The 27477-nt window shown below is 44.1% G+C and overlaps 1 protein-coding gene across 2 annotated transcripts in view; it reads left to right on the plus strand.

Moving 5' to 3' along the window:
* The window catches only part of DMAP1 (DNA methyltransferase 1 associated protein 1), an 84170-nt gene extending 57403 nt beyond the window's left edge, over positions 1-26767 (plus strand). For both annotated transcript variants that reach the window (XM_033916931.1, XM_033916932.1), the window contains exons 9-11: positions 14527-14599; positions 15723-16006; positions 24824-26767. In XM_033916931.1, the coding sequence (XP_033772822.1) occupies positions 14527-14599; positions 15723-16006; positions 24824-24883 (417 nt within the window). In that variant the 3' untranslated portion in view covers positions 24884-26767. The remainder of the gene's footprint in view (positions 1-14526; positions 14600-15722; positions 16007-24823) is intronic.
* Positions 26768-27477: the final 710 nt, after the last annotated feature.

The following is a 27477-nucleotide window of genomic DNA, read 5'->3' on the forward strand; positions in this document are numbered from 1 at the left end:
TCATTGCACAGTGCACCTAAAGAGGAGAATTCATGCATGTCTGGCGCTTAAGTACATTAAAGATGTCTTCTGAAGTACCAGCTAGTAGAAATGTACATGCCTTGTCCAGAAAACATGGACTTTGTAGTAGATATAGCCAGGTCCTGGTCTGAGCTGACGGTGAAATATTGTAATTTGCAAACTCGTCAATGTCATGATCAAACATTTACACCTGCTGTTTGCCCAAGCGATCAGGGTGTGGTTTCTGCTGCTTACGCTAGTGTTTTATAAAAATGGGTACGTGTAAACAGCACTGAATTTGGGCAAGTTTGAGCATGACGTTGACGAGGTCGCACGTTAATTTATAGTCAGCTCAGACCAGGCCCAGCAGGGGCCCTTGCAGACAGCACATTGATACATGTGAAGCATGAATACAGCACAGACAGCTGAAGAAAAGACCTTCATTAGAGTCCTGTTCAAGCTGTATAATGCAGTACAGAAAGCAAGAAGAGTTTAAAAATGAATAAGCTGGGCATATTAAAAAGTGTATGCTTTCTCTTTCTACAAAAATATGACGCTATGAGAACATACAGATAAAGATAAGAAAGCAAGTTAAGTATAAAATTGTAGTAACAGGCTATGTGAAGAAAGAGGTAAATGGCAAGTTGCAACGTTCAATGAGAAGGTCAGGCCTGCCTTTACCCCATTGCGTTCTTGGACTTATAATTCTGCAATTCTTGGAGACTAATGGAACGAGACTGTGCATGCAGCGGTTAAAATCAGGACTAACTCAAGACTGCTGATGTACAACCATTAGTGATTAGAGCGTTGAGCTGAAATCAGGCAAGCCAGTGTCCAAATTCCATTGCTGCTATTACAGCAAGAACGAAAGAAGTTATCCTGCCGCTGTACCGGGCAATGGTGCGTCCGCATCTTGAATGCTGCGTCCAGTATTGGTCACCATACCTTAAGAAGGATATGGCGTTACTCGAGAGAGTTCAGAGGAGAGCGACACGACTGATTAAGGGGATGGAAAGCCTTTCATACGCTGAGAGATTGGAGAAACTGGGTCTCTTTTCCCTGGAAAAGAGAAGACTTAGAGGGGATATGATAGAGACTTACAAGATCATGAAGGGCATAGAGAGAGTAGAGAGGGACAGATTCTTCAAACTTTCAGAAAATAAAAAAACAAGAGGGCATTCGGAAAAGTTGAAAGGGGACAGATTCAAAACGAATGCTAGGAAGTTCTTCTTTACCCAACGTGTGGTGGACACCTGGAATGCACTTCCAGAGGACGTTATAGGGCAGCGTACGGTACTGGGGTTTAAGAAAGGATTGGACAATTTCCTGCTAGAAAAGGGGATAGAGGGGTATAGATAGAGGATACTGCACAGGTCCTGGACCTGGTGGGCCGCCGTGTGAGCGGACTGCTGGACGCGATGGACCTCAGGTCTGACCCAGCGGAGGCATTTCTTATGTTCTTATCTGAGACACTTAAACCCTCCATTGTCTCAGGTAAAGACATTTCTTTGGTCTGCCTGAAGTAACTCTCAGCTTGAACTATTTCTGAAAAGGTGCGAGTTAAATACTAATCCGTTAACATCATGGAACGGAGCTAAAGACATCAGATTCTCCCATAAAAAGTGTGTTCTTTCTCTCTCTTGCAGTTTGGAAGCTAAGGGGCTCATAACCGGCCTAAGTTGGCACTTGGACGATCATCAGTCCAAAAAGTCAAAGTGCCGATAATAAAACCAGGTTTTGGATGTATTTATTCAAGTTTCAAGTTTATTGGGATTTGTTATCTACGCAATATAATATATTTTAATGTGTATAACAATTGTTTTTAAAATAACAATTAACAAATTGGGGAGGACAAAACAAGATAATATAGACAAATTTTGGCATTCTATTACAAACTGGTACAAAAGGCAAAAGGGGTGAACTACAATTTTTAAGAAAAGAAAAAGAAACATTTAAGGAAAAAACACACATGGAGGGGTCATATAAAACATATATGGTAGGATCTCAAATCCAAGATATAAAGTAAAATAAAGAGTGTTTTGGCAACCTACACATAACACTCATTAAAAACTGGGATTTAGTACTTGTAGGTAATGTTTTCTATACATTGAAAGCGTCCTTGAACAAAAAGCTTTTAAGGGAACGCTTAAATTTTTCTAAAAATTTTTAGGTAAAAATAGTGGTAAATTGTTCCAGAGCTGGGGTGCTATGACCGAAAAAATGGTAGATCTCCTGGTCCCTATTATTTTTAAAGACAGAATAGTTAATAGATGTTGTTGTGTTGATCTGAGTGTCCTAGATGAAGAATATGGTATCAAAAAAACGGTCCAAAAATAACGGCACATGTGATTGTTGAATTTTAAATGTTAAGAGTATGATTTTAAAAGTTATTCTGTGTGTGATTGGTAGCCAATGAGCAGTTTGTAAAAGTGGTGTAACATGGTCATATTTTTTTGAATTTGTTATAATTTTTATTGCTGTATTTTGTATTATCTGTAGCCTTCTTATTTCTTTATTGGTTATGCCATAGTATTGCAATAGTCTAGCCTAGAAATGATTAATGAGTGGATTAAAGTGTTAAGAGCTTCAGGTTTTAGGACTTTTGATAGTGATCTGATAAGCTGTAGCTTATAAAAACAGTTTTTGACTACTGAGCTAATTTGGTTATGGTAAGAGAGTTCCTGATCTAGTGTTATTCCCAGTATTTTTGTTGTAGTTACTATTTCAAGCGGGGTGCTATTTAGGAGTATATGTGGTGAGAATTTAAGATCTTTTTCCCATGGAATAAACATTACAGGAGATTTTGCTGTGTTTAAAGCCAACATGTCCTTTAGCCTTTTGCTGATTTGGTTTAATTTATTATTTATGGTTATTATTTCCGTTGGATCTGCTGAGTTTATAGGATACAAAAGTTGAATATCATCCGCATATGTGAATGAGGAAAATCCAATAGACTGACTGAGGGTTAGGAGAGGAGATAAGAAAATATTAAATAAAAGTGCTTGAGTACCTGAATAAATTCATGTAAAACCGTTCTGAGCTCCCCTGGGAGAATGGTATAGAAAATTGAATAAATAAATAAATTAAATAAATAAAGGATTGAGCCTTGTGGGATCCCGAAAGAGTTAGTGAAGTTGTTAGATAATGAATTATTAAAGATGACTTTAGCTGAATGTTCTTGAAAGTATGATTCAAACCAATTTAATACTTGAATGACCAAACTAAACGGGGAGTGTCGACGGCAGGCTTAGACTTAGTCGTACTGAAAGTTATACAGCCCAGGATCAACGGAACTTGGACGTTGTGACTTAGACCATTTAAAACATGGTCTAAGTCACAAAAACCCACCTAAACTCACCAGATAAGCACTACAAACACATAATACAGAACCACTCACACTACCCCAGTGATCACCGACCCCCCTCCCATCCACCCCCATAGAAATATTAATCACAGCTTGAAAATTGTGCCTCCAGAACCTGGCAGCCTGGCATAGGAAAGCTTAGTCGTTCTACACAGAGGCATCTTAAGCCATCTTGGGGGTGGGTTAGGAACCCATAGAGAGGAGGACCCATGCCCATAAGCCCCTGTAATCACTGCATTGATATTGAAACATGTGCACTCCCCTATACATACTCAAAACCCTTTTGTACTAGCATATAAGTGGCTCCTGCAGCCATAAGGGCTATTGGGGTGGTAGATAAGTGGGTCTAGGGCAGTGTTTTTCAACCGCTGTTCCGCGGCACACTAGTGTGCCGCGAGATGTTGCCTGGTGTGCCGCAGGGCCGCCGGGCCCGGAGCTGACAGGGGGCCCGAGGCAGGGGTGCCAGTAGCTCGCCAAGGCAAAGTGAGTCGATCACCCAGGACTCACTTTGTCTTGGCGATCTAATCTATCGAGCCGATAAGTCTTCTTCTCCCCGACGTCAATTCTGCAGTCGGAGAGGAAGTTCGGGCCAGCCAATCGCTGCCTGGCTGGGCGGAACTTCCTCTTCGATTGTAGAATTGACGTCAGGGAGAGCATGCGTCGGCGTCGGCTTTGGGGCCTGTTATCCATTGGTGGGTCCTGTTCCCCGATGGCAGCGGCAGTGGCAGTGGCTTGGGGAACGGCAGGGAGAAAGAAAGAAAGGGGGCAAGCAGGGAAACAGAAGGAAAGAAGAGAAACAGAAAAAAAGAAAGAAAGGTCAGGGAGAGAGGAAGAAAAAGTTGGGGGAGGGAATGAGGTGTGGAGGAGAGAAAGCATACAGGCTGATAGAAGGGAAGAAAGATTGGATGCACAGTCAGAAGAAGAAAGTGCAACTAGAAATCACCAGACAAGGTAGGAAAAATGATTTTATTTTAAATTTAGCAAAGTGGAGGCAGTATTACCACAGTTTTCAAAGGAATTTGCCCAAATAACTTAATAGTTAACTGGGTAAATTCCCAGAGATGAAAACTTCCCTTCACTTACTATGCACAGTTCTGAATTTATATCTGCTGTCTATATTTTACAATATGGTCACCTTTTACTAAACCGCAATAGTGGTTTTTAGCGCAGGGAGCCTATGAGCGTCAAGAGCAGCGCTGGGCATTCAGCGCAGCTCCCTGCGCTAAAAACTGCTATTGTGGTTTAATAAAAAGGATGGAGGTTATATTTGTCTATTTTTGTATGCTATAAATACAGAGAGAGACTGAGAGCTGTTGACGAAGAGCTACGTGTGTGTCTTTCTTCGATTCCAGCCAGAATATCAGCTTTGTGTTCAGCCAAATGCCCAGGTTTCGCACTGAATAAAGTATTTTATAATTTTTATTTCGTAATAAAGTAATTATAAAATACTTTCTTTGTGTTTATTTGATTCCTATTCAAGAGAATTACTTTATATATAGTCAATATAGGCAGAGAGTTAAATTTTTTAACATTTTCTAATGGTGGTGTGCCTCGTGATTTTTTTCATGAAACAAGTGTGCCTTTGCCCAAAAAAGGTTGAAAAACACTGGTCTAGGGGATTCTAGAAGTGGTTTTGGGGGCTCACCGTGACCTATAAGGGAGCTGTAGTGAGATGATGACATGGCACCCTTTTTGTGAAGTTCACAGCAGTTCCCTGTAAGGTACCCCACTATTTAGGTGCCATGTCACTTTGCAGACCCCTCCCACATCCAACAGGGCTTGTTCTAGGCGTTTTAGACTTGGACGAAAAGTTGGACGAAAATGTAGTATAAAGATGGATGATTTAGCGGCTTGGACGATCAAATTTGGCAGGACATATAGTTAGACGATTTTCAAAATGAAAAAAATTTGGATGTATTTTTCGAAAATGTATCCTATGCTGTTTTTTTATTTGGACGACTTGGACAAAAACGGACATAGACGTTCCTTTCGACTATGCGCCTCCACGTATTTTGGTGCTGCTGCCCCTCTCACAATATTTGGGCCACATGGGAAACCATAAATTGTACCTGGATTACCTCCGTCTACTAAAGCCAGAAAAGCCAGGTGTTGAGAACATGGAGGGTAATTTATAACAGTGTGTCAGGTTAAGACGGCAAATAGGATATATGTTCATGAAGGGCAAGGAAGGGAAGAAATAGAAACTCTACAGATTTAAAAAGGAGGAAGAAAAGTGAATTGTGAAAAATGCATACAGGAAGTAAAGAGGAGAAAAAGCGAGATTGAATAGACAGGAGGCCCTGGAAATAGAGTTCAGAGCACAGGGAAAGAGACCGAGATGATTAGAAAGATTAAAATCATCAGACAGCAAAGGTAAGATCAATTAGTTTAGTAAAGGGGGTAATGGAATTTGATATACCGCCTTTCTATAGTTTCAAGTTTATTGACTTTTAATATAGCGACCATCAACAAGTATCTGGCTGGTTTACAATAAAATATTTTTAAAAAGATAAAGATGATAAATATTTAAAGAAAATAATGAAAGTGTACATCAAGGACATTAACTGGACAGACTTGAGAGTGAGGGTAAAAAGGGAAAGGAAGGGAAAAGTTACATATTTAGAAGAAAAAAAGGAAAAAGAGGGAATAGGGTAAAACATATGGGGTGGGGTCGCTTTTTAAAAACGGTTGATTAATTAAGAGAAAAAAAAAAAAGGAGAGGCTCTAGGCACAGGTAAAAGCGTCACGAAATAAGAAAAGTCTTCAGGCTTATCTTGAATTGATCGAGTTGCTGAGGCAGAGCATTCCACAATGTTGGAGCGACTACTGCAAAAGAAATCTTTTATGGAAGGAACTAACAAGAGTTTCTGATCTGAAGACCTCAGTGTGCGTGTTGAGCATTGAGGAATGAGAAGCTTATCAAGATATGAAGGCTGATGAGAGTTTTATTTTAAGGTCAGCAGGATGGTTTTATAAGTCATACGATGTGTGATAGGAAGCCAATGTGCTTCTTTCAAAAGAGGGGTAATAGGATCATATTTGCCTATTTTGTAGATGAAATGTGTTAGTTTTGAGAATTTGCATCTACTATAGAAGAGGAAAAGTGAGGGGGCGCTTTATGCGATTAATTGTGCAATCAAAAATTTTAATCGATGTACAGTACTTGGGGTTCAGTGTTCGCGGCCCCAGTCGTTCGTGGGGTTTTTCCCTCCTCAAAAATATACTGTTTTTCCTATTATCCTGCGCGCTTCTCTCCCGTGCTGCAAATGCCCATCACTCCATGCAGCCGCTTTCTCCAAGGTTGTTCTGTTCCACCTTTCCCTTCCAGAGATTCTGCAGTAAAGAGGAGGAGAGGGGTGAGCCCAAAACAGAGCGCATCACCGAAGTCAGGCAATCTGCACGGCGCAAAGAGAAAGCCGGCCCTGCAGCCCTCTCCCGCCTCCCTTAAACCGCATCCAATTATCGCGGTTTTTCAAAATTTGCGGGTGCTCCTGGAACGGAAGCCCCGCAAATTTCGGGGGAGTACTGTACAGCCCTAGATGGCAAACAGAGTAGAGTTAAGTGATTAATTTCTCAGTGGAGGAAAAGGCATAGTGAAGTCTATCCTGGGATCAGTTCTAACACATTTGTAAATGATCTGGAAAAGGGAATAACGAGTATGGTGATTAAACACAAAATTAGTCAGAATTGTTAAATTTTAAGCAGACTATGTGGAGTTGCAGGAGGATGGTGCCTCTAAATGGCAGATGAAATTTAATGTGATCAAGTGTAAAGTGATGCCTATAGGGTAAAAATAATCTTAACTTTACGTAGATGCTGCTGGGTTTCATATTAGGACCACCCAGGAAGAGGACCGCGGTTTCACTGTGTGATGTTGACATCTTTGACTCAATATAGTGTGAGTGAAAAAAGCAAACCGAATGTTAGGAATTATTCCGAAAGGAATGTATTGATCCACGGTACAATTGTTCTTTGTGATTCTCTGCACACCTCAAAAAAGATATAGCAGAACTAGAAAAGGTTCAGAAAAGGGCGACGACAATGAAAAAAAGGTTTCAGGCTCAGGAAAGACATTGGTGGGTGGGGGGAGATGATAGAGGTCCCTAAAATCCTAAACAAAATCAATAGATAAATAGAAACAGATGTTTACACTTTTAAATAATACAAGAAGACGCTCCAAGAAATTAATAGGTGACAGAATCAAACCAAATTGAAGAATGTCTCTCTTACCCTCCATGTGCACTTAGGAATGGAATTTATTACTGAAGACGTGGTTATGGCAGTTAACATCACAGTGCTGGAAAAGTTACTCATGTACGTGCCAGTAAATTTACCCATTTCACAATGTACGCATGTAAGTGTGGACGTGGTTAGGCTTACATATACAAGAGAGCCAATTCGGCACCTGGGTGAAATCCCTTCCACTTTTCAATGGTGTAGTTATTACTGAGGTAAGTAAGTCCAATTGCCCCCAGAGTCACTAGGGGACAAAGCAGGTAGCTGGAATAGGGAAAATTTCTTTATACATCTACACTGGGTGAAGGCGTAAGAAGACTTGAAGTGGTCCAGAGGAGGGCGACGAAAATGATAGGAAGCTTGCGCTAGAAGACGTATGAGGAGAGACTGGAAGCCCTGAATATGTATACCCTAGAGCAGGGGTGCCCAACACAACGATCGCGATCTACCAGTAACTCAGGAAGGCAACGCGAGTCGATCGCGGAGCCCATCCAGGGCTCCGTGATAGACTCGTGTTGCCATCCTGATCTACCGTGCCGATCAACCTTCCTCTCCAGTGTTCTCTCTAGGGCCTTTTAGCTGGGCGGTCCACCCAGCTGTCATCTGCTGCTGCCGCCGCTGCTGAACATTAAAAAAAAACCAGCTTGGAGATTTCAGCCCGTAGCGAACTTATGCTCCGTGACTCTAACGTGTGTGTGCTGGCTTCTCTTCTCTTCCCTCCAAAACCGGAAGTTATGTCCAGGGGGGGGGGGGGAGAAGGGAAGCCGTCATGCACATGTTGAGAGCCCTGAAGCAAGCGTTCGCTACGGGCTAATGCGGGAGACAGGTTAGTGAAGCATTTGTTCTTCTTGCTGCCGGGTCCTGCCTACTTTCTGTTTCCGCGAAGGCAGGACCCGGCAGCATTTCCCCCAACAGCTCGATCGCAATGCTGGTCGGCAGAAGCAGGGAGAGGTTGGGGCGGCGGCGGCTTTCGGGCCTGTTATTGGTGGCGGTTTGGGACCTGTTATTGGTGGCGGTTTGGGTCCTGGTCCCCGATGGCAGTGGCTTGGGGGAGGGCAGGGAGAAAGAAAGAAAAAGGGCAGGCACGGAGACAGAAGGAAAGAAGAGAAACAGGAAAAAAAGAAAGGGAGGCAGAGAGAAAGAAAGGGCAGGGAGAGAGGAAGGAAAAGTTGGGGGAGGGAACGAGATCTGGAGGAGAGGAAGCATACAGGCTAAAAGAAGGGAAGAAAGATTGGATGCACAGTCAGAAGAAGAAAGTGCAATCAGAGGCTAATGAAATCACCAGACAAGGTAGGAAAAATTATTTTATTTTAAATTTAGTGATCAAAATGTGTCTGAATTTATATCTGCTGTCTATATTTTACACTAAGGTCCCCTTTTACTAAACCGCAATAGAGTTTTTTAGCGCAGGGAGTCTATGAGCGTCGAGAGCAGTGCTGGGCATTCAGCGCAGCTCCCTGCGCTCTAAAAACTGCTATCGTGGTTTAGTAAAAAGGGAGGGGGTGGGTATATTTGTCTATTTTTGTATGGTTGTTAATGAGGTGATAGTGCATAGAGTCATCTGCTTTGACCTCTTTGAAAAACCCTGGAATAGGAATGATAATTAACATTTTCTATGCGTACAGTGTGCGTTGTGTTTTTTTTTTTATTTTATTGTTGGTAGATCATTTTGACTTGGTCATTTTAAAAGTAGCTCGCAAGCTCAAAAAGTGTGGGCACCCCTGCCCTAAAGGAAAGGAGAGACAGGGGAGATATGATTCAGACGTTCAAATACTTGAAGGGTATTAACGTAGAACAAAATCTTTTCCAGAGAAAGGAAAATGGTAAAACCAGAGAACATAATTTGAGGTTAAGGGATGGTAGATTCAAGAGCAATGTTGGGAAATTCTACTTTACAGAGAGGGTGGTGTCTGCCTGAAATGCGCTTCCGAGAGAGGTGGTGGAGAGGAAAACAGTGACTGAATTCAAAGAAGTGTGGGATGACCACAGAGGATCTAGAATCCGAAAATAATAGTAAATATTGAAGAACTAAGGCCAGTACTGGGCAGACTTGCACGGTCTGTGTCTGTATAAGGTCAGTTGGTGGAAGATGGGCTGGGGAGGGCTTCAATGGCTGGGAGGGTTTAGATGGGATGGAGTAGATTTTAACAGAGATTTCAGCAGTTGGAACCCAAGCACAGCTTTGGATTCTTGTCTAGAAATAGCTAAGAAGAAAAAAATTTAAAAATTTAAATCAGGTTGGGCAGACTGGATGGACCATTCGGGTCTTTATCTGCCTTCATCTACTATGTTAGGATACTAGGATTTGCGCTTGTTACTTGCGCACTTTACCTGTGGAAGTGCTTGCAGTTGGCCTTGGTGCTATTCTGCAAATATTTGCTTTACTTAAGAGCAGGAATTTGAAAGGGTGCATGTACACCAGTGTGGTCCACAGTAGTATGTCAAAAAATCAACCTTGTCAAATCTTGCCTCTACAAAGGTTGGTATGTTTTACTCAAATGTCAAATTTCAGCTTGATTAGACACTACTTGTGTGTTGTGTATGTAGCTGATTGCGTATAATTAGTTTGTATGATGTCATTTAGTTTACAATCTGCACCCAAAAACTGGCTCCTTGGGAAGTCAGTCTGTCGGATGTCAACTGCTAGTCTGCCTCATGGACTGGATGTTCTTATTCAGAGCACAGTTTCAGATGACAGCACAACGACTCAGTAATGTAACTGACTTGGCTTTGTTTGTCACTCTTGTGTACGTTTGACAGTGGAATGAATTCCAATAAAGCTCCATACAATGATATTGAGCTGCTGTCTGCTCTGAACACACAAGGTGCTCACAGCCATTTCCGGACATCTATAGTTTCTGTCCAAGAACCTAGCAGCACTTGCGGATAGCATAGCTGGCTTTAAGAAAGGTTTGGACAAATTCCTGGAGGAAAACTCCAAAGTCTGTTATTAAGACATGGGGAGAAGCCTCTGCTTGCCCTGGATCAGTAGCATGGAATGTTGCTACTCTTTGGATTTTGACCAGGTACTAGTGACCTGGATTGGCCACTGTGAGAACGGGCTACTGGGCTTGATGGACCCAGTAAGGCTATTCTTATGTTCTTACATGAGCCAAGTATAGGACAATCAAGCCATTGTAACATCACTGATGTGGTTGGCTCTGATGCACTGTGGAATGAGCCATTATGACATCACAATCTCAGCTCTGGAATGTTGCTTTCATTGGGGTTCCAGAATCTTACTATTCTTTGAGTTGCTGGAATGTTGCTACTCTTTGGGTTTTGGCCAGGTACTAGTGACCTAGATTGGCCACTGTGAGAACAGGCTACTGAGCTTGATGGACCAATGGTCTGACACGGTAAGGCTATTCTTAAGTTCTTATGACAGAATCGCACCAGAAACAAAGCTATGAATGATGCAAAACTTACAGCATCTACTGTTGCCGAACATTGCACGACGTCTCATGTGTACAGATGAAATGGAACCTGTGACCTTTGAAAATCTTGTAACACAGAGAACTCAGTCATATTTTGATCTCTTGCTTGAAGGAGGATCAACAAAAGTGAAAATATTCCTGAAGAAATATCCAATAGAGTGGACTGATCTAGTTTTCAAACAAGAGCGACCAAGATGGTAAAGGGGATGGAACTCCTCTCGTGTGAGGAAAGACTAAGGTTAGGTGTGAGGTTAGGGCTCTTCAGCTTGGAAAAGAGACGGCTGAGGGGAGATAGGATTGAAGTCTACAAAATCCTGAGTGGCGTAGAATCGGGTACAAGTGGATCGATTTTTCACTCCGTCAAAAATCACAAAGACTAGGGGACACTCGATTAAGTTCTAGGGAAATACTTTTAAAACTAATAGGAGGAAATTTTTTTTTCACTCAGTGAATAGTTAAGCTCTGGAATGCGTTGCCAGAGGATGTGGTAAGAGCGGATAGCATAGCTGGTTTTAAAAAAGGTTTGGCTAAGTTCCTGGAGGAAAAGTCCATAGTCTGTTATTGAGAAAGACATGGGGAAAGCCACTATTTGCCCTGTATCGGTAGGATAGAATATTGCCACTCCTTGGGTTTTGGCCAGGTACTAGTGACCTGGATTGGCCACCTTGAGAACGGGCTACTGGGCATGATGGACCATTGGTCTGACCCAGTAAGTGCTATTGTTATGTAGGCATCCAAACTGTCTGTTGTTAATGATGCAGCACTACACGGGATAAACCTAACTGAAAAATACAATGATACTTTGACAAAAGATAAAGAACAGAAGCAGTTTGTTCTTCGGCGAGTGGCCAGCCACCAAAGGAAGTTTCCTTCTGCATCAAAGGCAGCTTTTGTGTCATAGACCGTTGAAATTATTTGTTGAGTGCACAAGAATTATAATATACTATTAAGCTTAGTGGTGGTTTTAAAAAACAGCGAAATGGGGTGACCCCCTAAATTTTTTTTTTTTTAAGTAAAATTTTGTGTGTGTTTCATTTTTCTATAAAGAAATAAAATGGGTGAGGATGAGCAGGAGGTTCACAGGACTCCCACTGTGAGTGTAACTTACATGTATTCTATAATTCAACCTAGACATTTAGGGCCAAATTCTGTAAACGGCACGGTTTATAGACTCACGCCTAAGCAGACGTAGGCATCCTAAACATAGGTGCTGCTCCGTTAGGTCAGCTTTTCATTCGCCTTAACGACGCCTAAGTCAATCGTGCCTCTTCTCTGCCATAACCACGCCTCCATTGCTGCCAAACTCTTATATTGCTTTTTTTTATTTTTTTGATTGTCTGAATACCACGCTGATTAAGCCAATTAAAAAAATTAGGCCTCACTAGGCAGCCGCGACTAGGTGTCTAACAGCACCTAAATAGGGTTCCGTTTTTGAATTGGCACCTACCATGTGGACTCAGGGGGCTGAATTGAAAGTGCCCAGTTCTAGAATTGCCCCAGTAGTTTTGGCTGTCCATATCGGGCCTAGAACCCACCCCTTAAAATATATCCGATCAGTATTCAACTGGTGACAGTCGGTGTGTTTTTGTGAGGAGAGGGGGGTTAAAACATTGACCACTACTGGCTAAAATTGGCCTGAATATTCAGTTCCAGGCCATATCTGGGAACCAGCAGTAAATATGCAGGTCTTTGGTGGCACCAGGAAGTTAAAGCAAGTATGGTGAATATTCGGTGGCACTGAATATCAACTTGCTATGCTAAGTCAATCAGGTTTTCTATTCAGTTCAAGGTTGGATTACATGACAAGAGGTTGGGTCAGTTACAATGGACAGTAGAGTTGCTGGTCCAGTTAAGTCATACTTACAAGTTCAAGTAAGTCATCATTATATCCCAAAAGTTGCGTTAGACAGTTTAGAAATGGGCTTTTACAATGACCTTTTCAGTTACTGCAGGGTTGGCTCCCTGTCTTGGTACAGAAATGCTTTTAAAAGTGGTCACAACATCATAGTGTAAATAGTAGTTGGATCCAGCATTTTGCTAATTGATAATGAATGGATAAGGTAATTTGCCTGGTAGACTTTATATTGTTGCATGCTAGGAATTTTAAGTGCAAAAGATTTCTGGTGGAATATCTGTTGGAAGCACTCTGGAGTAGGATGAGAACTCTGTTAGGTAGTTGGGGGCATTCCCTCTCAGGATCTTAAAGGCAGTGAGTGGTGCCTAATTGAAACTTGTAAAGCCAATGGAGTTTCATTTAGTGATTTCCATAGTCCATATATGAGACTTTGCCCTTGGATCATCGGACAGAGGGAATATTCTGTGCCACTGCTGAATATCCCCGTCTGACCTGCTCAGCTGAATTTAGGCAGGCAGGAGCCCGTTCTGCCTGCTTAAATCACTTTAAAATATTGGCCTTATGTATCTACACTTGCCATGCGGTTGTTCTAAGCTAGGGGCCTTGAGGGCCGCAATCCAGTGGGGTTTTCAGGATTTCCCCAATGAATATGCATGAGATCTATGTGCATGCACTGCTTTCAATGCATATTCATTGGGGAAATACTGAAAACCCCACTGGATTGCGGCCCTCAAGGAGGGACTTTGAGATTCCTGGTCTAAAAGGATAGCTCAAGAGTGGCCCTGTGGTTAGAGCGGGAGGAGGCTGAGAACCAGGAAAACCACATCCTCTGCGGCTCTGCAGTAATGCAATTAAGGCTATTTTTATTTCACGCATTTATTTAGCTTGCATATTAGCTCAAGACAAGATAAATGTTCTTGTCCTAGAGGCAGAGAGATCACCCCATAAAACAGCCTCTCCATTAGGACTGCAGTAAAAATAGGAGAAGCTTTCACATGCTTCTAGCACTTCGTTTCCAATGAAAGAAAAACCAGAGAAACTTTGACTGGTGTTCTTTGTCTTTTCCGCAGCTATTTCTGCCTAATTAAAGTTCAGTGGGAGATTATTCTTCAGATTTCCCATTGTTTGCCACTCCTTTCCAGCCACTTCCCATTTGTACCTTACTGAAATTTTGAACCCAGCTTCTCCCTTCTTGCCAAGGAGCATTAGCTGCTTTCTGCCTGCCACTAACTTCTCTTGCTGCTTTGTTAAAGCTTGTGTTAAATGAATGTCAATTCTAGGACTGCTCAGGTGAAAAAAAAAATTGGAAAATAACAGAAAAAAAAGAGTTAAATATGCCAGCGCATGCATCTAACCAAATTGGGAGGAATGAAGAAAATAGGTCATTTCAGCTTGATCTGGGAATGACTCCTTTGATCTGTTCTCCACAGCAGGAGAGAAGAATCTGAAGGTGGAAGTTTTGTTGGTAATTTAGTGAGAGTTGAGACCTATGAAATAGTGTTTTCCCCTCTGCTTTGTCACTGAAAACGTTGAGCCCTTCAGTCCCTGCACTAGAAAAAGAAAGCCATCCGTCGTCTTTTGAACTTGGCAGCTGTGGGTGAGGGCTAACTCTGCTCTCTATCTTTGTGTTCCAGATGAAGCTGCCCAGCTCGGTGGGACAGAAGAAGATTAAAGCCCTGGAGCAGATGCTGACAGAACTGGGAGTAGGTGAGTAAAGGGAGCAGGGGAAAGAGGCGCACGCTCCGAGAGAAGGCCTTTGTACTCGTGATGGCCTGTTTGTTTTATCTTCCTCTCTGTTCATAGTATAAAAGATGCTTGCAATTCTTTCCCTTCCTTTTAAAATCAATCTATGGTTTTCTAAAGCCTCTATTACTGCAAAAGCTGAAGCGCTAGGAGCATGTTGGGAGCATAAGAAGATAAGAATTGCCATACTGGGACAATAGGAAGGTCCAACAGTGACCAATCCAGGTCCCAAGTAGTAAAACTGCTTATCCTATTATGGCATGTTTACATATTGCTGTGAATTCAAAGTTTGACATCAATCATCTCCCCCTTAACAGAATTAGACCAGGCCCTACTGTTGAGTCAAGCTTGGATCTTCTGGCCATCCAGAGTTCCCTCACATGTGGCTGGCGATGTGTTATGGCCCCTACTTGTAAGAGAGACCATCAAAGAGTTAAACTTTGAAGTGGGCTTCTATTCCAGGTCTCAGCTTGAAGGGAATGTCTGTCTGGTCTGATAAAAATCAAAAGAGAGCAGTGAAATTAGAAGGGCATTTTTTTCCAGTAAACCAAGGTGAGAGGTAAACGGGCTGTGCGATTCTTTTAAAAACCTCCCAGACTGGAGTGCTGTAGGATTGTCAGAGCACTAACCCAGCTCATACCTGCAGGCTAAGAACAGTATTAAAAGGTTTTTCTGCTAAAGATCCAACCTCCCTCCAGTTCCTGGGGTTTACAGTAGGGTCCTCACATTTTTAAGGTTTCCATGAGTGCAAGCCCTGAATAATGAGATACTGGGGTTGTAAATGGTGTCAGACCTAAGTCATCTGCATATTAATTAAAAGCACAAGGTGTGTTTTGAAGGTACGGCAAAGAGACTGGGGTTTTGTTTTTGACAGGAAGATAAGAAAAAAAGACTTGCCAAAGATTTCTGGTACTAGCAATGCCACCACTATTACACCTTAGCATTGTACGTTCCTAAGAGATCTCTGTGGAGCCACTGGAGTAGGCTGGGTACTAAAAGAGCCTCTATTGAGTAGAGGGTATGGAGATGAGTCTCCATTTGTAACTGAGGTGTGACCTTTCTCACATATTCTCCTCCTATTTTACAGATTTGAACCCCATGCCTACAGAAGAAATTGTTCAGATGTTCAATGAACTCCGCAGTGATCTGATATTGCTCTACGAACTGAAGCAAGCCTTTGCCAACTGCGAATATGAGCTGCAGATGCTTCGGCACCGCTATGATGCCCTTGCCAAGGCTGGCAGCTTGGGACCCCTGAGTGGGGAAGGCGCCAGCACAGATGCACACTCCAGTATTGGCATGGAGGAAGGAAAGGGGGATGGCAAGGATTCGATTATTGATGTGGTGGGAGCACCCTTAACACCTAACTCTGTAAGTAGTACCCCATCCTAATATTTGGTCCTTAGAAAAGGCAACAGTTCACATAAGGATTGTCCAGAGCTGATGACGTGCCTCACCAGGCCCATAAAAGTACTGGAGGTATAATTCCAGTTCTTTAGCACCTCTCCAGACCGGTATAAGTTCACTGATGGGTAATAGCTCACCATGACCAGCAGGTGGAGACTGAGACAAACCTTTTGGCTGTAATACAAGTAGCTGTGCTTCCCCTTAACATAACCAGTCTGTTCTCAGTCTCAAGCAGGTGTGGTAAGACTTTCTTTAGTTAGTGTAGGTCTGTTGGAAGTTGTTTAGTGCCCTTCTTGTCCCTATCTAGTTCCGGACTGAGCTTGGAGGGACCCTTTCGGGGGTCTGTCTGACCTCAGGGGTATCGCACTCAATGGATCATGAGTTGAGTCCCTCCCTCTCATTTCCTCCACCTCCCCAAAATTTTTCTAGAGGTACCTCAGCTGTAAGCCTTGCCACCGATACCAGCAAGACATATGGCTTAGAGAAACAGAAAAAAAAATCCTGAGGCAGTGCCAGTCTGAAGGGAGCCTTCAATTGTTAACCGGCACTTTTCTTTAAGCTAGGTCGCGTATTGCACAATGAGCACATTTAAAGGGAAAAAGTATTCATTGTGCTCCAGACGCGAGGTCAATGCGGCCGACCTGTGCTTGCGGTTTGCTGGCCGCCATGAACTAAACTAAACTAAACCTTAAGTTTATATACCGCATCATCTCCACGGATGTTGTGGAGCTCGGCACAGTTTACAAGAACTTAAAATATAGGAAGAGAAGAAAAAAAAAAGGTTTACATGAACTTATATATAGAAGAGAAGAGTAAGGGGGGATAGAATTACATTTTAGTGAAAAGCCAGGTTTTCAGTTGCTTGCGGAATAATTGGAGGGAGCCCAGGTTCCGCAGCGGGGTCGTGAGGTCGTTCCAAAGACCTGTGATTCTGAAGAGAAGGGATTTTCCCAGTTTGCCTCCATAGCGAATACCGTGTAGAGAGGGGAAGGATAATTTATACCTTTGGGTGGGTCTGGTAGAGTCAGGACTCGAGGAATTATAAGATAGTGGGATTAAGGGAGGAAGGATGCCGTGAAGGATCTTAAAAGCCAGGTAAGAGCATTTGAAATGGATTCTGGAAATCCTCGTCGGCTTCGGGTGCCAGCATCCAGGGATCCCCTTCACGAGTGCGTCGCATGCCGACAGCTGACAGCAGGGATGCCCGGGCTTCTCTCACTGTCCACACAGGGATTTCCCCAACTGCCAACGGTCAGGGAAATAAGGTTTCCATTATCGCCAATGCTGCTGGGGACTCCCTTACTGCTGCTTCCAGCTTATCTGCTTTAGCGGCTGGGACGGTTCAGGCTTCTCAGCCACTACAGGCCTCGGGAGCGTTTTTCTCAGCGGGCTTTGCTCCATTTTTGACAGGAAGCGCCTCCATTTTGTCTACAGCCTCAGGTGTCCTTCCCCCTGTATTGAGAGAAAGGGGCAGGTTTCTGCGTCCCATTAAGCCGCCAGGCAGTTTTTCTCTGATTTTGTTTTAGCCTTGTGCAAGGCTTATCTTCAGGTGGCCGGGGGTCCTGCTTTCGCCCCAGGGGTCTTCGGTGGGGGGGGGGGGGGGGTGACAGTTTTATCTGCAGCCTTGTGCAAGGCTTATCTTCAGGCAGCCTGGGATCCTGCTTCCGCCCCAGGGGTCTCTGGGGGGAATTTGTCTGCGCTCGATTCGGCCCCCAGTCTCAGGTGGCCTTCCCCCTGTATTGGAGAGAAAGGGGCAGGTTTCTGCTGGATCCTCTGCTTTGGCAGTGAGTCCCATTGGGCTGCCAGGGGTTTTTACCCTGATTTTGTTTTTGTCTTGTGCAAGGCTTATCTTCAGGTGGCCAGGGGTCCTGCTTCTGTCTCAGGAGGAAGGGAGTTCATCTGCATCCACTCTGCTTTGGCCCCCCCTCAGAACCGGTTTCATCCCCATTTCCTCCTCTTTCATACAAGTGGCCACGGGTCTCTTGGGACGATGATTTTTTCTGTGGGGAGCAGTTTTCACTTGATGAGAACCTGGACCCTTTGGTAGACCTCCAGGATTCTCTGGGTGGGACGGATGCCACTGGCAGAGGTTTTTCGGTTCCGCCAGCTGGCAAGGATGCGTCGGTGGTGCAACCTTTCAGCAGGAAGAGCTCCAGGAGCTTATTCTTCAGGTTTCCTCGATGTTGCACTTCGAAGAAGACACGAAAGTGCCCCCACATGTGGTGGACCCTCCTCCGGGGGATCCGCTCAGCCTCCCACTCTTTTCCTATGCATCAGGATATTCGGGATATTGTGCTTGTGCAGTGGAAGGCGCCAGATTCACCCTTTCGTTTTGCGTCCTCTATGGCTCGCCAGTATCCCATTCCGGAGGGGGATAGGAATACTTTGAAGTCGCCAGGTGTGAGCGTGGTGGTTTCGGCCATAGTGAAATGGCATACGGTGCCTGTTGAGGTGACTCAGCTTTGAGGGACTAGGAGTAGTGTAGGTTGGAGTCTCTTAAGCAGAATTTTGATGTTCCTGTCCTAGTGATCTAGGCAACGATGTGTGGCGGTCTGGTAGCTCAAACTTGTTTTCATGGTACAGGAAGTAGCCAAAATTGAGATGGGTGCTTCTTGTCTCTCAGATGCCATGTATGATCTGTTGCAGGCGTTGTCCAAGTCCTTGGCTCTCGGGGTGGCTGCTCGTCATACCCTGTGGCTCCAGGCTTGGTCAGCGGATGCGGCATCTGAGGCTAAGCTGATGAAATTTCCCTTTCGGTGGTCTTTTTTTGTTTGGCGAGGATTTGGACAAGTTGATTCAGACCTTAACGGACTTTTAAGGTGCCTTGTCTTGCTGAAGACCGTCCCTGCCTATCCACTTGTGTGGGGTGGCGTTTGCGTGATTTCCACAGATACCACCCTGGTCGAGGGGCAGCTTCCTTTCCTGCCGTGGGTCTCCCCAGGGCCATTTCTTTCAGTTCATGCAGTCCTTTTGGGGGGCCCATTGGGGAGGACGTGATCCCTCCAATGGTTCCCCTGCCACCCACCCCACCCAATGACTCCTTGCCAGCGCCCAGTTATGGGATTTTTACCAGGGGTGGGCCGAGATAACAATGGATAATTGGGTCCTGGAGATGGTTCAGAACAGTTAAGCTCTGGAGTTTTCCCGTGCCTTGCTGGATCACTTTCTCGCTTCTCTTTGCCAGGCGGCATGGAAGTAGGGGGTCTTTCGCCAGATGCTTCAATGGCTGCTCGAGCTCAAAGCTGTAGTCCAGTGCACTGGCTGGTATTCTATTTACTTCGTGGTGCCCAAGAAAGAGGGGACTTTTCAGCCCATCTTAGATTTGAAGGGGTCAACAGGGCTCTCCGTGTTCTGTATTTTCACATGGAGACCCTGAGATCTGTCATCCTGGAAGTTTAGCTGGGGGAATTCCTGAATAAAAAAGCCTCCCCCTCCTCTCTGGTTTTGCGACCATCGTTACAGGATCGGTAGGTTTAGTGAATCTAGATCCAAGTAGTGAAGACTAAATTGAGCTGCAACCTCCGTGAGGAGGTCTCAGTCTTCTGGGGTTACCAGATACCACACTAGACCACAGCATTTGCAAAATTTCCAGTATGTGGGTTGGGATTTTAGTGTTGTTGATCTCGGAGGCCTTAATTGCCGCCTTGAAGCACTGTGCAGACCTGGGATTGTAGGTGTCCTGCTGAATTTAATTGGATCTGGTTGTTCTCTTGAATTCTGAAATACTCTCACATCTTCAGAAGCCCGTAACCACTGCCGTGTTAACACCGGCACAGATGTATGCATATATATATATGCAGACAGAGCTAAAGCATTAGAGAAAACCACTGGAAAAAGTCTTTTAAAACAGTTTGGGGATTGCAGTGCCAATTGCTGCCTCTGCACAGGAGCTCTTAAGTGCAGCTGATGATATAGCATGGGCCCTGTGACAATGGCATCCACAGCAAATGAACCTGAAATAGTCCTTTCTGCAGTTAATTTGACATGTTTAAAGACAATGCATGATAGTTGTCCATTAGATGGAGGATTTATTCTGCCTGCTTACTAGTGAGGGGAGAGGTTTACATAATTAACTTGCATTCTTTCTGAGTTATGCAGACAGGCCTGAAAAGAAAGCATGCATCTGTTACGTATTCTTTTTATACCATTTATGAATGCCATTTGGTCTAATGAGAAGTTTGATTAGATATAACACAAGTTATTTTCACATGGACTGACTTAAGGTTTTAGCAGACTAGCCATGGCATTTATAGCATCAAGGGATGCCTGCTGAACAGCCCAGCCGGGGCAGCTAAGAAGATGAGTACGTGCGCCCGGGTGATCAGAATCGGAGAGGAAAGTCAACCACTGCTTTAGAGCCTGTGGAAAAAGAGTGGAAGCAAATCTACAGACACACGCAGGAACCAAAGAAGTGGGTTAGCGCAGTTCCTGGTGATGGACGTGGCTGCCCTGAGCTCCTCTGCTCTCAAGCCCCATAGGAGAGAGAGGTGGGAGCAGAGCTACTTTTCTGCTGCTCTTGAAAGAATTACAGAGGGTCTTAGAAGAACGGCCTGTGCTGTACCTTTCTGCTTTAACTGCAGCTCTGTATTTTTTTTTTCTTCATATCATGAGGCTCTGCTTGAAATTACTGTCCTGAGCTGCACAGAAACTGTAGAGTGTAGACAGAGGCGAAAGGGTTAAAACGACCTGCTCTTTGACATATTTGAAAAAAATATAATCAAGTTAATTCACTGCAAGGCAAATTCAGTACCTAAAGGCCCCCATGTTAAATACAGCACTGACCTTTACTGGGTGATTACACAAGGACGACACGATTAGATTAGTCCAAGGCAAAAGGGCAAGCACAGTCACATTTGTGACCATTTTCTACTACCTTGAAACCGAAATTACCTACAGAGTTGAATGTATTTTTGGATTCATCTCCTTGTAGAGGCTGCTCCCTTCCCTTGTGCCAGCATTGTGGCCTTTTGTGGTGGCTAGTGAGGTGAGAAGAGGAAGTTGGGTCTCCTGTCTTCAGAGCTGTCAGGTGGCCTCTCTTGCTCCGGTTGATTTTCTGTCTAAGCTTACTGAGCTCGTCTTCTTCCGTTTCTCCATCTTCATCTGTACTGTTCCTTTTTTCTGTGGCAGCTCTTTTGGAGAGCCTGTGGTGTGAATTAGTGTCTCCAGTGAGCTGGTTGTTGATGACCCTGACCAGATGGATCCCAGACGTTGAGAGAGCGAAGGAGATTAGGTACAGAAGAACTGCGATGAAACCTGTGTGACCTCAATTTTCGTCAATGAACAGATCTCCCATCACGGAGGGTTGTCTCTGCTTCATAGATAGGGACGTGGCAATGACTAGTATAAGAGGTTTGAAATCTTTTTCCCATGCTCTTTTGTTCCCTCTTTCCAGAGAGCAGGCTCAGGACCCTCACTGCATGCATCTGGGCTCACATTTCTTTCAGATTTTAGCACTTGGATGGATGTTTGGCAAGCTCTAACAAATAGTCTAAGAATCTGAATGGAACTTAGTAAGAATTATACAGCATAGCGTACCATTGTCCATGAAATGGAATTACAATCGCTGAATGTTCTGAAGAACCTCAGAGCTCATTCATCAGTGATGCTTTTTTTTTTTTTTGACATGACACTTTTTTAACCTTTCCTTATGGTCTTCCAGCTCCATCGGATTTTTCCTGTGTTTGTATATCACACATGCAATTCTCACCCTGGCCACTAGGGCAACAGTTCTTGATTAGAGAGTAGAGAAATGGTGATCACGGGAATCCTGCGGGTCCCGCAGGAATGCCCCCTAACCCACGGGACTCCCACGGGGACCCCCCTCTGGCCCAGGGGACTCCCACGGGGATCCCCCTCTAGCCAACGGGACTCCCACGGGGATGGAAGGCTTTGGAAGCAGGGTTCGTCCATATAATATAATGGACACGTCAGTCTTAGTAAAAGAGGGGTTTATAAATTAATTACCTGAACAGAAAACAAAAAAAGGGTTCCACCAAAGAGATTCCACAAGGAAAACAGCAGTGCAAACACAAAAGAAACTGTGGAATTGATGATCCTGTCAGAAGTAATTGCTGCTTTTTATGGGGATGGGCGGGGATGGAGGTAATTCCTTACGGGGATGGGTGGGGACGGAGAGGATCCTGACGGGGACGGGTGGGAATGGGTGGGATTTCTGTCCCCGCGCAACTCTCTAGTAGAGGCCAGAGGCACTCCACTCTCTCTGGAACTTGACTAATAAGAATTCTAAATGTGGCCAGAAGGTGGTGCTATTGAGGAAGATCCTGAGATGCTTCCATTCAGCCCTGACTAGCTCAAGATACAGAAATCTGACCTGGTAATTAAAGTGAGATCATCCAGATAGTGGTTTTAGCATTGTGCTGTCTTTTGAATTTTATTTGACACATTAGATAAAATTATTGGTCCAGCACTATACAAGATTTAGCTTCTGCCTTAACACTCACAATTTTTATACATTCATTTGTGCACTGGCAATCCATGATTTTAACTTGTCTGCATTGGTTAGGGATGGCCTGAAGTGATAATGTCCTCCCCAGAATGTGTGTCCATGTTTCTTCCTGTGACCCCCGCTTGGGAATTGTAGGCTGGGTCTCAGAGGGTGAAAAGGTGAACGGATGAGTTCTGCACCAAGGGTCTGTATCGTACTCCAGATCTGAGCTCCTTTTTGATTTCTGAAACTCAAACTGCACTCGGCGCTGGCTAATGAGTCGCCTCTCCCAGAATCCCTCACGCTGCCAGGCTTTGTTCTGCTGCTCAGAAGTCAGCCCATTAGCGGACCGAGGGAAAGGCCCCAGTGTAAGAAGTGTCGATGCCAAGTCCCAATCATTGCACTTTTAAAAGCTGCCTTCATCTGAACACCCGCTGACTTCTAGGTTTCAAATAAGCTGCAAACCTAGAAGTTACATTGTTAAGATCAAAAAAAATTTCTGTCTTCCAGATGAAGTCAAAATGTATTTTTATATTTCTGTCTCTGCAGTTTCTCTTTCTCTCTCTCTTTCTATCATTTCTTCCCTATTAAAGAAGCTGGGACTTGAATTCCCGCATTCTCATGTAAAACATTCTTTTCTTTTTTTTAACTAGACAGCTTCTAATTTTGCCTCTAGGCACCAACCCTGGCATAGATGTGAAAGCAAAGGGAAGGCGCTTAATTAGAATGGGTGACATCTCTGAAAGATGTCTCTTTCCTGCCTCCCTCTTTTTTCCCTGTCCTGGTAAAGATTATCAGACACACGGAGCCCTCTTCTGTTAAACCTTGTGCTCAGTGCTCTCGTTTCCCCCAAATGCTCTAAGACAGTATTATTTATAATTGTCTCCATAATTAGAGCATCCTTTGCTGGTATACAGCATTTGTAAGCAGCGCGGAGAACTAACTGCAGGTTACCTGCCCTTTGAATTTTTTCTCCTCCCTAATAGGTTCCTCATCAGATTACTCCACTAAGGGTTTTTATAACAGTAACAAAACAAAAAGAAGCCTTTTCACTTTATCCTGTCAAATTACGTTCTGTTTTGCGGTAGAATGGAACTCCTGCAGTAGACAGAAAGTCTGCAGCAACCTCAGCACTGCATGGGGGAGCTGCCTTTGGCTTCTTCTCTGCCAGATGCTGCATCTGAAGGAAGGGAGCTCTTTTTGTATTCCGACCCCTAGCCCTGTAGTTTCAATGCTGATGATAATCCCCATTGCTATCACATCTGTCATTTGCAGAAGATCAGGTAGCATTGCCCAACTGTGTCTAAAGGATACTGCCATCAATACCATAGCAAAATGCAGCACTGTTCTTGCAGCTAGAAGTTCTCCCCAAATAATATCTAATGAGATTTTGTGTGGTTTTTATCATGTTCTTACCAGTGGTGGGGTTTTTTTTTTTCAAATGTTAATGCAGACATGAGAGGTATAATGAATTTAGGGTTCACTCTTGCCCTTGGCATTTAGGGAGTGTTTCTTTTAAATGCTCTTAAGGAGGATAGGGGAGTTTGTCTGTGTTCATTCATAGAAAGGTAATTTTCCTTCAAAAAGATATAAAAAGGATGGAGTCGGTCCAGAGGAAGGCTACTAAAATGGTGTGTGGTCTTCATCATAAAACGTATGGGGACAGACTCAATCTGCATACTTTGGAGGAAAGGCGGGAGAGGGGAGATATGAAAGAGATGTTTAAATACCTACATGGCGTAAATGCGCATGAGTTGAGTCTCTTTCATTTGAAAGGAAGCTCTGGAATGAGGGTCATAGGATGAAGTTAAGAAGTGATAGGCTCTGGAGTAATCTGAGGAAATACTTTTTACAAAAAGGGTGGTAGATGCATGGAACAGTCTACCGGACGAGGTGGTGGAGACAGAGACTGTGTCTGAATTCAGGAAAGCCTGGGATAGGCAGTTGGGATCTCTCGGAGAGAGAAAGAGATAATGGTTACTATGGATGGGCAGACTGGATGGGCCATTTGGCCTTTATCTGCCATCATGTTTCTAAGTGCTGAATGAGTCCAAGGTTTAGCTACTCTGTTTTTTTAGAAACCATAGGAGGTTGTCACTTTGGGGTTTTTGGTTTTTTTTTGGGAGGGGGGACTAGTAGCACCTGAACACAAGAACTTCCTTACTTCCCTTCTCCTCATCCTCTGCTTTGTCTTGGGATTTTTCTCTCCTTTCCTCTAGGGCTGAATGTTTTTCTTTTGAATGTCCACCTTCAAGATTGTACCATAAGATCTGCAGGGAACCTGGAATGACTGTGATTCTAATTCACCTTTTGTTTTTCATGTTTCCTTATCTCAGAGGAAGCGGCGGGAGTCTGCCTCCAGTTCATCCTCCGTGAAGAAGGTTAAGAAGCCCTAACACCCTCTGAGCAGAATAAAGTGATGAGGCGTTCAGCTGCAGGCACTTGACACCCCTCTACTTTGGTTTGGAAAAGGGCGGGTGTGAGCTGCATCCTTTAGTCTGATGGAAGAAGGCTATCTGGCAATTACAGCAAGACCCACTGAGTGTTTCTGGTGAAACAGGAAAGAGGACTAAGAACTGCTCCAGGACGCTTTTCTCCTGCATCCACATTGTGTCAAGAGCTGCCAGGTTCTAGACACACTGGAATGTGAGCCTGCACATGGAAACACGCACTCATGCCTCAGTATCCTCAGTTTCAGCAAAAAAAGCAAAACACAGAAGCAGTAGCAGTTTAGGTGATAATCGGTCCCATCCACTAATGCGATCCTGATTTCAGGTCTTCATCTGTTAGCCATTCTTTAATTTTAGGGGCCGAGTGCCGATTCTGTAATGGCAGCTGGGTGCACAGACCTTGTCAAAGAGTAGCATTTCTGCTCCCACTTACATCAGGTGTGAATGAAAGGCACATTCACGTGAATAGCACTGAGGGTGTGACGTGTTATAGAATAAGGAGGGTTTGTGGACAAGAACTCCACTGTGATTTCTCATTATTATGCTTTCTTTTCTGTGCCTAAGCTCTGGAGCTTCAGTTCCTTGTCCTCTCTACACAGCCAGAACTTGCTGTCATTTTCAGTTCTGTGTTGGTCAGAGCTTGTGCAGCCCTGCACCTTCTCCCCCAGTCTTATGTCATTGTTACAGGAAAAGTCCAGCATCAGCTTTTGCAATTACCTAGGACAGCCTTCAGGCACTAGTAAGCTACCCTGCTGCTTCCATCCTGCATTATCTTTATACCAAACAAACCTGAGAGAGGCCCAGAGCACCACAATCTGATTTTCAAGAAGACACTGATGTTCATATATGCAGTCAGTAGCAATGCACAGAGAAATCCCAAGCCAGCGGAAAATATCTGTAGAAACTGGGACCACCTAGAACTAGTCCAAAACTTTATATCAAATGGGGGGAGGGGAGGGAGTTGGCTTGGAGGAAAGTGCTAGATGCTGGTATGCATAGGATTGGGATGTAATGTCAAAGCCAGTCTTCTGCTTCCAATTCCTGCATGGGGTGGAAGGGCAGAGGCTGGACATCTCATGGGGATGAGCGAATAAAAGAAGGAAGGCTGGAGACCGTGGGGGTGGTAATGAAGGAGAGAGAGAATGCACATGAGGGGGAGGAGGCTCTACATTTACCCTAGGGCATTGGATACCTTTAGACCAGGGGTCTCAAAGTCCCTCCTTGAGGGCCGCAATCCAGTCGGGTTTTCAGGATTTCCCCCAATGAATATGCATGAGATCTATGTGCATGCACTGCTTTCAATGCATATTCATTGGTGAAAACCCGACTGGATTGCGGCCCTCAAGGAGGGACTTTGAGATCCCTGCTTTAGACTGATCCTGGTTTTACTTGAGTAGCAGGAGGAATTTGGAGTTCAGCCAGGATCCAGAAATGGTGAACCCAGAGCAACTTAATGGCTCATTAGACCCTTAGCTGGATTCTGATCTTGGCAAGCAGCCGGTTCTTAGAATTGCGCAAGAGATGGTGCTTGGAGCCCTCTTGCACTTTCTGCTAATTATGCTGACTGTGACTTGCTGTCTTACCCATGGAAGTCAGTTGTGCTTCTCGGCATCCTAGAGTGGTGAGTTTTAACCTTGGCCTCCACCAGGGTCGCCGGTTGCACCCTGGCTTTTGGATTTGCTCACTGCAGAGGTGTGTGTTTATTTGAAACATCCCTAAATCAAGAGGGGCAGAAAAACCCATCAATTTGGGGTGTTTTTTTCCTAGCACTAGTACGCACTATTGAAGCCATTGTCCCTGAGCCATACAACATGACCAAAATTAATCCCTGTTCTTGAAGTGTCTTCATTTTGAGTCTCTTGTCTTATGAAAATTGTTCCGTATGCAGAACCCAAAATTTGTGGTGGAAAAAGATAAATCATGTGTCTGGTTTCTTTAAAAGTGAGCAGAGTCAGTAGAGCTGTAAAGATTCGTATCTCAATTGGACCTTTTTCTTGAGCCTGTTTTATACGAAGCAGATGAGTAATGGCTCAGGATTATCACCGTGCCGTCGGGTCAGCCATCCTTGTTTCTCTACAGGAGTGGGATCTTACCCACTGCCATTTCATATAGCAGCAAGACCGTTAATCCAAGCGCTTTGTTTCTTTTATTTTTCTGGAGGAGGAGACATGAGACCCCATGGCTTAACTCTTCTCGAGCTGCCAAGTTCTTGCTTCCTCGTGGCAGATAGCTTCTTTGCCCTTTTGCTCTCACAGACACTAGAGGCCCAGTATTAGCTGGCAGAGTGACTGGACTTAAGCCAAATGTGGGCACCAGAGCTTAACTTAGTACTATATATTCAGTATCACTATCCATTTGGATGGAAGTGGGAGTGTGCCAGCATCTCTGCTTAGTTTAGGTCTGCTATTTGATATAATGTACAAGGGGGAGCGGAAAAGTTTAGTACATTTCCATGAGATGGTGGCACAGTCCATTAAGTCATCGATGTTGTCAATAATAATAGTATTTTTCCTATGATATTAAAAGATATTAAAAAATTG

This window comes from Geotrypetes seraphini, chromosome 12, assembly GCF_902459505.1.
Source record: "Geotrypetes seraphini chromosome 12, aGeoSer1.1, whole genome shotgun sequence".
Taxonomy (NCBI): domain Eukaryota; kingdom Metazoa; phylum Chordata; class Amphibia; order Gymnophiona; family Dermophiidae; genus Geotrypetes; species Geotrypetes seraphini.